This window comes from Cryptomeria japonica, chromosome 7, assembly GCF_030272615.1.
Source record: "Cryptomeria japonica chromosome 7, Sugi_1.0, whole genome shotgun sequence".
NCBI classification, from domain to species: domain Eukaryota; kingdom Viridiplantae; phylum Streptophyta; class Pinopsida; order Cupressales; family Cupressaceae; genus Cryptomeria; species Cryptomeria japonica.
In genome coordinates, this window is record NC_081411.1 from 195,875,777 (window position 1) to 195,885,742 (window position 9,966).

Here is a 9,966-nt window from a genome sequence, read left to right on the forward strand (position 1 = left end):
TTAAGTTATCTTTTATGTAAGGATTTTCTAACCATCCATTCAACCTATGAACCATGATGTATCCTTTCACATTTCCACAAATAATAAATTTTGATTAAGAAAACATTTTGAGGTGGATTAAATTCAATCCATTAAAAAAAATACACATAATATAACAATTTACATTCAATAAATCAATCAAAATTCAGCAAGATCTTGTCTTCTACATGAAATTATCAGTGCTTACTAGAATGAGATTTCTACATCTACGTGGCATGTTGGACATTTAGGATTGTTTGAGAGCATTCTAGACAATCATCTATGGTTATGATAGCCCTTACAATGCTCTTGACTATGTTGTGTATAAGAGAATGTAACAAATATGATGAATCTAATTGATGATATTGATATCAATTGTAGCCATTCAAATTCTAAAATTCCAATTTCATGAATACTAATGGATAAGTTATTGAGGTCAGTATTCTTCCACCTCACAAATCTGATATTTAAAGTTGTTTTTATGTTAGGATTTTCTAACCATACATTCAACTTATAGACCATGATGTATCCTTTCACATGTGAAAATATATGAAATAGATTAAATTCAATCCATTCAAAAATACACACATAAAATAACAATTTATATTCAAAAATCAATCAAAATTCAGCAATATCTTTGTCTTCTACTTGAAATTATAAGATCTATGTGACATGTTAGACATTTAGGACTGTTTAGGAACATTCGAGATAATCTTCTATGGTTGAGATCACCCTTACAATGCTCGGACTAGGCCTATGTTGTGTATAAGAAAATATAACAAATAAATATTTCACTCTAAATGTATAAATATCTTCTTCCTCTTCAAAGCACCACTAGGTTTCTTCTCTTCCACGTGGCATGTTCTACAGCCACAACTAGCTTGAATCGAAATACAATGAAATCCTCCCCCACAACCATCACCACACGATCTTTGATTCCCATTTCAATTATTGTTTCAAAATCTAGATACATGATTCACCACCAAAACCAATTAAATCTGGATTAATATTAGTTAAATTTTGTTTCGGAATGTCTTGATATTCGTTCCTATATATTAGGGCTTCAATTCTCTCATCGGAACAAGGGGCTCGACTGCTCCCGTTTCAGCCTTTGAAAACCCCCCGAATGCTATTTGGGTATAGCCATTAAATCGAGATTAATCATTTGGCTTCGAAATTGCTTACAGGGTATCTCTATTTAGGATATATTCTTGTCGTTTTTTTTTCAATTTTCAATTGGGTATTGCTACATTGGTTAGAATTGATAGCTATCGCAAGTTTTCTTCTGCAATTCGTACTGTTATTTTCCCCTACAATGGCTTCTGTGAATATAGCAGTACAAGGGATAACAAGAATAGCGAACACCACGAGAAATCCCAAGTCCTTCAATTCAAGTCCTGTCGTTCAAGGCCTTTCAAATTCATCCATAGCAATCGCCAAGCCTAGACGGAGAAGTCATGCGTCCAGAAAGTCTCAAGTGGGTCTGACAAGTCTTTTCATGAATGGGAAGCAATCTGGAAGAAATTGGGAAATGAGGTCATTAGCAGAAGACCTTGATGTTATTCCAGTGCAGAGCAATGATGTTGTGGATCAACAAGAAGGGCGCGTGTTCATAGCTAATGAACTGGAGGATGATCTGCCTAAAAACCAAGTTGGGGGATTCAATGCGGAAGGACGTTTTCAGTTGGAAACTGCAGGTGCCCAAGTGCAAATTGGAACGGGTTCTCAGATTTCTCAGATGGAAAAGGAAGAGGAGATCAAGCAAATTGATAGAACTATTAATGCCATGATTGTTTTTGCTGCTGGAACATTTGTTGTCACCAAAATGCTCACCGTTGACCATGATTACTGGCACGTAAGTGTGTTTTTGTTACTCTTTTTATTTTCATAAAATCTTGTAAATATTTTGTTCGACTCTTTAAATGGGATATAATGTGTAGGTTTGATATGCGTGCCTTGTTTAATTTTAAATAATTTCATATTTGGAATTATGAAAAATGGCTAAATCCATGTGTGTTGGCCCTTTATAGAAATAATGGTTAATTTGAAATGTGTATGGTAATGCATTCTGATTGCTCTGGTTTCTTCTTGGCTGTGAAGATTGTGTGTGGTTAGTTGAGCTGATTTTGTAAAAATTGCAATTTTTCTTTGTATTTGGTTGATTTTCAATTCCTTGCCTGCAGAGTTTGCTTTTAATAGTCTCTTTGGTCACTTCTATGCGACTGGGTACTGATCTCTACGTCTTAAAATCATTTGGTTGTGAAGATATCACAACTATCGAATGAAAGCCTCAGGACCAGATATATCTCTAGGGGCAGACAGTCTTTTGATTGCCATTTTCCGCAGACTAAAGTGTAAAGATGGCTATAACTCTGTCTTTCTTTTGATTAAATAGATCTATATATTACTTAAAAGGAAAATAAATACAGCCTGTCCTCAAAAAAGGTGGAAAGAATGGAATCGCGTCCTGAAGCCACCCAAACTTGGCAAAGTTCAGAAGAAAAGAACCACGCCGTTTCTAAAAGGAAACAACTGCAACAAAAAACCTTGGCTTTTGGTTTTATGGGTCTTTGTGTTTTCTGAAACTCTCATGCTTATCATCGGTTTCTGATTTTCCTGTGCACATTAGTTTGGCATTGACATTAGGGCAAAAACTTGGTGTCTAGATGGCTTTAAAGAGCTGAATTACTTACTAACTAATACGCAGCTGGCTTGCGTCAGAAGAAGTTTAAATTTTTTAATATTATGATCTACACCATTACTAAGTTTGTGGATGATGGGCTTTCAAGTCTAACTAGTTTTGATTTTGATTTTATATATTCCTGTTGAATTTCCAATATAGCCATTACTTTTAAAATTATACCCGAAGTTTTTGCTGTTTCCTGAACTTAGCCATCCCTGTTTTGCATAATCTTGTTTTTGAAGTCGCTTCTATTTATTTTTGCAACATAAATTATTAAATTCTTTGAAGATCCTTTTGGTCTAATAGCATGTTATTTTTCATGGATCAGCTAGGATGTGCATGCTGGGTTGTCTAGCATTGAGCTACTGTATGTGATCAGTACTTTTTTTGGTAGGCGTTTTACTAAAGTGGCTTATTTCTTCAACACCCCACCTGGAGGCACACTTTGATGTGTAGGGCTCCTAGTTGGTTCTAATACCATATGCTACTTTTGCCGTGATATTGTGCCTATTGTACATGGACCAGCTAAAACTCAAACCTAGGACCTCCCATGTGCATGCTGGGTTGCACTAATATTGTGTTATGGTCTCTGTGACCTGTACTTTTTTTGTTAGCTTCTTATTATGGTTCAGTTGTGGCTCATTTCTCCATCAATTTCACAACCAGACATATAAAAAAAGTCTCTCTTCGTGGTGAGATCATTTTTCTCCATGTTTGGGGTTAGGTGCTTTTATACCACTTCAATTAGTTTGTTTCTTACTCCTGTTGGAATTTGTGTCTTCTGCCCTTCTTTGCATGTAAGGTCTTGTGTCTTAGAAATGTCTTTCTTCAATGTGCGATCATTTTCTGCTATTACTTTTGATTACAGCCCCTTTTTAATCATGCTTAGGGTTAGGTGCTTTTATATCAAATTAATTAATTTGTTTTCTTCAGCTGGAGTTCGCTTGGTAGATCATTTTATTCATATTCCTTTTTTCTATCCTTTAATGCCTGTCTTACCACGTTCGATGATTACTCTGGATAGCTAATCTTGTAGTTTCTTTAAGGTTTAATACAATAGCATTTCCTAATTTTTATTTCCTATGGAGTGGGACTTGATGAAACTCCTTTTATACATGTTTTATATTTTTGACCATATAGAAATTGGAGTTTGTTGTTAAGTTTGTTTGTGTTCTGTTAATTTTCAGTATATTCTCGTATATGGCCTCTGATTTGAGGTTTATATTCTTCTATTAGTTGTCTGGGAATAGGATCTAACTCTCTTCTTTGTTTAATAATTCTTTTCTTGTTATCGTATGTCAGTGCTCACTGATTATAGATATCTACCAATTCATTTTTAGGTATTTTGGATTTACTTGAAGAAAATTTCTCTTAAGCACCAGTATTTATTCCTTTTCTCAGTACCTTTCTTGGCTTTATTGTATTTCCATTGTCTATCAGAAGTTAGTCTAGTTTTGTTTTGGTGATATAGGTGTTGGATGGTTTTTTCAGCCCATTAGATTGTTTGTATGGGTTTTTGATTGTTTGTTTGTGGGAAATTTCATTTAGTTTGGGTTATTTATACTTTTAGGATTCGGGAACATTGGGGTTTTTTTGTGCTAAAGGAACCTAGAGATTTTACAGGCACCAATTCTGCCTAGGCAAAGTCCTGGGCAGCCCTGCCTTACCTAAATGGGGCTTCTGGTGTGAGTTCTTTGGAGATTGAATTCAGTGCTTCAATTCAGTGATTGGCCCGTACACTCCACTTGGTCTGGCCTTGATGGATGGAAAATTGGGATATTTAATTATTATGTATTTAGGAGTGCCTTTTTAGATGGGACTGTTGTATAAGTGAGTGCACAATTACATGCAGGATTAATACTGATATTCCATTGCTACACTCACCTATTATATTGGGCTTCTATATTTACCATGAAGGGATAAGGAGGATGCTAGTTCAGTCTTAGTTCTCCATCTTGTTTAGTCCTCCATGAGACCTCAGGTCTCTATATCTTTATTCCAGGGAGGCTAATAAAGTATACTCTCTTGCATTCATGACTTTGTTTCTGTTTTCTATAGTAGTATATGGTTGTTTGTACTTTTCTTAAGCATTTTTCTGATGCGAAAAATATCCTGGAGCTGAAATTTGACTGGAAGCGAAATGATATATCATTTAAACAGCATTTTTTCTATTGCTTTTGTAATTCAGTGTATCAATTTGGACCTTGATCAATATTTTGTGCTTGCTTAAATGTGTTTCAATTCTTGAGAAATGTAGCATGATCTGAATGCTGCAAATGTCAATAGAGCATTTACTGTTCTTGATCAAATAGCAATGGCATTAAGAGCTCTAGAGCTCTTCGGGGACTTCTGAAACTATTTCTTACTACACTGTCTTATTTCAACATAATGTTGTAGTAAGCAACCTGTACAGCCAATATTTTTCTCTCCACATCTAAAATAACGAAAGCTTTTCAGTGGCCTGATAAGAACTTATCATGCTTAAATTTTTGTACTTTACTGAAGAGTAATTTGTCTCTTATGTCTTTTAATCTTGATTGGCTTTTCAGCTTATATTTGCTGTTCTATGCCTAGAAAACAAAGAGGGTATGATGGTCTTCTTTTCTTTCATCATTAGATTTGTATATATTCACTATTCAAACTGAAATGGTGCTTTTGTTTTCAGGGATGGACCCTCTATGAGATTGTTAGATATGCTCCTTTGCATAACTGGGCTGCCTATGAAGAGGCCTTGAAGACCAATCCTGTTTTAGCAAAGATGGTGATAAGTGGCGCTGTCTATTCCTTGGGTGATTGGATTGCACAGGTATGTCTCTCAAAATCATTTGCATGTGGCAGAAATGCATACAGCCATTTCATTCCAAATACAAAAACATTGATTACACTCTAGACACAAAAATAATGCTTACACTGTTGACTTGACAGTGCTATGAAGGCAAACCAATTTTTGAATTCGATCGAACTCGGATGTTCAGATCTGGTCTTGTTGGATTTAGTCTTCATGGCTCTTTGTCTCATTATTACTATCATCTTTCTGAGGTAACACCTGTCCCTCTTTCCTTTCTTAGTCTCTTAGAGTTCATACTTTTTTAATTTGAATAGTTTTTCAGTTCCTTGCAAAAAGGGTCTGACAAACAAATATGGATATACAGGCTCTATTTCCTTTCCAGGATTGGTGGGTGGTGCCTGCAAAAGTGGCCTTTGATCAAACTATCTGGGCAGCAATTTGGAACAGTACTTATTTTGCAGTTTTGGGTTTGCTGCGGTTTGAATCGCCAGTTAATATTTTCAACGAATTAAAGACAACATTTTGGCCTCTTTTGACAGTGAGTCATAATCTTTGTCACACAACCCATTCGCTAATTTTACTGAGCACTCTTGCTTGTGAAGTTTATTTCATTCTTTGGCATGTCATTTTCTAGGCTAGAAAGATATCATGATTATGGTAGATCACTGTATCATCTTATGTCTGATGACTAATGATGCAATGATAAACATTTTTTGGTTGTTGATCAAATTTTAGCTGAAAATATCATGTTTCTTTGACAGGCAGGGTGGAAGCTGTGGCCTTTTGCACACTTGATAACATATGGTGTTGTACCTGTGGAGCAGAGATTGCTTTGGGTGGATTGTGTTGAACTTATCTGGGTTACCATTCTTTCTATGTAAGCTTCTGTTGTCATTTGTTGAAGTAATGGAAACTTTTGTTTTGATCACTCCTGCTAATTATATGATTTGAAAACACTGCTAAATGAATTCATGATTCACAGGTACTCTAATGAAAAATCAGAAGCTAGACTTTTAGAAGCATCTTCTGAAGGAAATTCTGATCCTGCAATGAATTCTATATCAGATGTTTCCAAGGTATTAACTTCCTAGCTAACTGTTTTTTAATTGCTGTTTTCTAACTGAAAGATATGCATAGTGCAGTATTGTTGATGCGATAATCTTGATGTTGATTAGGACCAATGAAGAGAGTGGCATCTATCTGCAAATACTCTTTGCCTGAAGTGACCTTCAGATCGGTTGATACTGGGAGTTGGTATAGCCAATGTAGATTATAGGTGGATAGTTCCTTCCGGTGTATGGAGAAATTCAGAGGTCTGCCTTGCAGCCATACATATCACAAGTGAATAATAACTATTAACAGCATTGCCTATATCATGCATTGAAGGAGTCACTTTCTTGTAATTATAATTTTCTTGTACCATATTCCTCGTGAAAGTAGTATTTTACTGCAAAATCTAGAGCAAAAATGACCAAGTCATGATCAATGCTACTGTGGAAATTCAATTTGGGGACCTTAATAAAATATGAAGCACACAATTCTTAGTTCTTCACTTTCTAATTATGTCCTGCATTTATCTCAAGCTTGAAAGAGTAATCCATTTCATATCCTAATCATATGAACGGAATAAAATTGTTCATAGTAGAAGCATATGACTTGGTCCATAATAAAGTCCTGCAAATACGCTGTTGAAGGTAGATGGCAATGCATGCCTCTTGTACTGATGTAAACATGGGGGAGATTATGGATAGTAGATCATCCATAGGTGGCTTTGATATCCAAATGTAGGATTCACCAACATAAATTTAAATTTATGTGCTGGCCTGATGCAAATACTACTGAAGCCGAACTTATTAAGGTGGAAAGTCATATGTTTGCTACATATATGTACTGCCATTTACATCTTTCATTAAATTAGTTTTTGTGTATATTCTCAAATACATGCCTATGATGCTTGTAAACCAGTTTGCACACCTTTTTTATGCTACGACCAGCATGTGAACTGCACAATCCATAAAACAATAATGTAGTTAATGAAACATGCCGATTCTCTTAATCTTATGCCTTAAGCGTGCTGTCATCTACATTCTTCATTCAATTTGCATGTGTATATGGTCAGATGCATGCCCATGATGCTCAAACTAGACTGCACAACCCTTTCATGTTACTCCGAACATGTGACCCACCTAATTTACAAAACAACGTAGTTAAAAAATATGCTAATTCTTTAATAGTCAAATTTACTTTTACATGTTAAACAGCAATTGTAATGCAATCAAATTATCTTGTATGCAGACACATTGCACAAGTTTTTGAATTGAAGATAAAGTAAATGACAAAAGAAAGATTAAACCAATATTGCAAACTACACAAAAGCGAGGTTCTCCTTCTTAATGTAGATTGTCATCATTCATGTATATGCCCAATAATGTTTAAACAAAACTGAATGTCTCTTAAAATGCATTTTCTCATTTTATGAGGTGGAGACCACTGTTTTAAAATCAAGGTTTCCGTTGCTGACTTGTGACAACTGGTAATGATACAAATCTTATTCCATTTCCGTGCAACAGTTGGTCAAGGTAAACAAAAGTCTTTTTCTTTTTCTTTTTTCTCCTAAGGCATAGGTTTTGTTATACAAAGATGTGTATGTCTGAAAGGATCTAGTCCTATTTCAGCATGTAGTATTTTAGATGATCATGGATCACTTTGATCACTTAGATGATCCTTCTTCCAAGCCCACAAGAGGTTGTGCACTTGTAATTCAAAATGTTAACCATGTTTTATAATTCGTCGACCCCTCCTCATAGGAGTTTGCTAATTTAGTGAGCCATATATGCATTCTTGACCTTGGTGGTGAGTTGTTAAGCAATCAATTTGCATCTACAAGTGTCCAACATGATACAACAACAAGGTTTAATGACGAACCAACTGACTTTATTGATGATTAGTGAGTTAGATGTTCATGACTAAGAAAATCTAGAACATCTCAGAACACAGGATGGTGAATCAATCTCTCAGATTTTCACAAGAGATTTGTTGTTGCTATTAACATTCTCCATATGAGTGCAGACCTGTTGAAAGTTTATGCATTGACGTGTATTGTGAAACCTGCTTCTTGGTTCAAGCTCTCTTCACCTTGACTACAAAATAAAGAATTTAAACATGCTTTTGGGGTGGGTCAGTAGTGTTCAATTAGTACTTAAATTAATATTATATCTCTCAATGCTAGTGTATATAGTACTGTTGTTGATTGTCAAATTAGTGGGTTTGCTTCAGAGATCAACAATGATATTGTTGTTGAGGGTGCAGATAAGGAAGTTGAGGTGCAACAACTTAGGCAATATAGACTTTTTTAAAAATATGTTTAAGTCTTTATGACCAGCAAATAAATGAGTACTTATCATGGAGGGAGTCGGCCTTAGTTTGATTCTCTTTTTATTGTTAATTTGCTGCACTTTTGTCCTTAATTAGGAGGAATCGACCATCTATATGTTGAACTTATTAAGCCTAAGTTCAAATCTACACAATGATTATGAGGCCTTCAAATTGCTAACAAGTGGATCTTCATATCATCTATCTATGATCTCATCAAGATCTCCAAATGTCTCCTTGATTTATCTACCTTATATACTCATCTCTTTTGACATCAATGATAATCTATCTTGGCATAACATGACATCAATGACAATTTTGTTCGCGCCCTTTTGACATCAATGACAATATTTCTCACAATTTCCCCATTTGTCCATGATGTCAACTTTGCAATCAAACCATCTGCAAATGTAGCATGAGCATAGTGCTCCTCTTGTCTATATTGCTCTCCCTTTCTCTAACTCTCTTACTTTGACATCAATGACAAAGGGATGTACAATACTCTTACAAAGAATCTCCCTCTTTTTGCAATCCTTCCTCTCAACATAGATAGCATCATTATTTCCTTATTTTAATAACTGAACCCCTTTTCGAAATCAATGGTAGCAAGATATTCATTATTCTTCCATCCATGTTTTCTATGACATTATTACTGTAGTGTCATAAAATTGTGACCCTCGCAATTTCGACCACGTCTTAGGTTCTCACCTATGTGATTGCATCTTGCTACTTGATTGAGACCCCTCTCCGCACCTTCATTCTGAACTTCTCCCATCTTAGCCCTAATGACACCTCAAGATCCTGTCCAGGCCCCAAGATAGGGTAGGACAGGCGCGTGGTACCCCTGTCCTCCCCCTTAGGGTGGCCCTAAGATAGGTCTATTTGGCTCTTGAACATAATTTACTCTTCGGGGACTTAAACTTTCCTTTATCAGCGTTCGGTGGGATGAAAATTAATTCTCTTAGGCATGTATAAAAGGAGATTCAATTCCCTCATTTGATATGCAAAAAATATATGGAAATTCAAGAGGAAGGACTTCATTATCGTCATCAAGCATTCAAGTCTTCAAGCATCTATCAAGTTCTCTTCTTCATTTGTCTTCTTC

General features: G+C 35.5%; 1 protein-coding gene across 1 annotated transcript; it reads left to right on the plus strand.

The window, feature by feature from the left end:
* The first annotated feature begins 1,078 nt into the window (after nucleotides 1-1,078).
* LOC131056329 (uncharacterized) lies at nucleotides 1,079-7,037 on the plus strand. The gene is made up of 7 exons (XM_057990680.2): nucleotides 1,079-1,873; nucleotides 5,367-5,507; nucleotides 5,627-5,740; nucleotides 5,854-6,027; nucleotides 6,251-6,366; nucleotides 6,472-6,565; nucleotides 6,665-7,037. Exons 1-7 carry the CDS (start codon nucleotides 1,334-1,336, stop codon nucleotides 6,671-6,673), a joined length of 1,188 nt encoding a protein of 395 aa, XP_057846663.2. The 5' UTR covers nucleotides 1,079-1,333; the 3' UTR covers nucleotides 6,674-7,037.
* Nucleotides 7,038-9,966: the final 2,929 nt, after the last annotated feature.

Coding starts and splice junctions, on each gene's coding strand:
- LOC131056329 (XM_057990680.2), top strand. CDS start 1,334: ATGGCTTCTGTGAATATAGCAGTACAAGGGATAACAAGAATAGCGAAC. Junction 1,874..5,366: donor TTGACCATGATTACTGGCAC/GTAAGTGTGTTT, acceptor TTTTGTTTTCAG/GGATGGACCCTCTATGAGAT. Junction 5,508..5,626: donor TGGGTGATTGGATTGCACAG/GTATGTCTCTCA, acceptor TTGACTTGACAG/TGCTATGAAGGCAAACCAAT.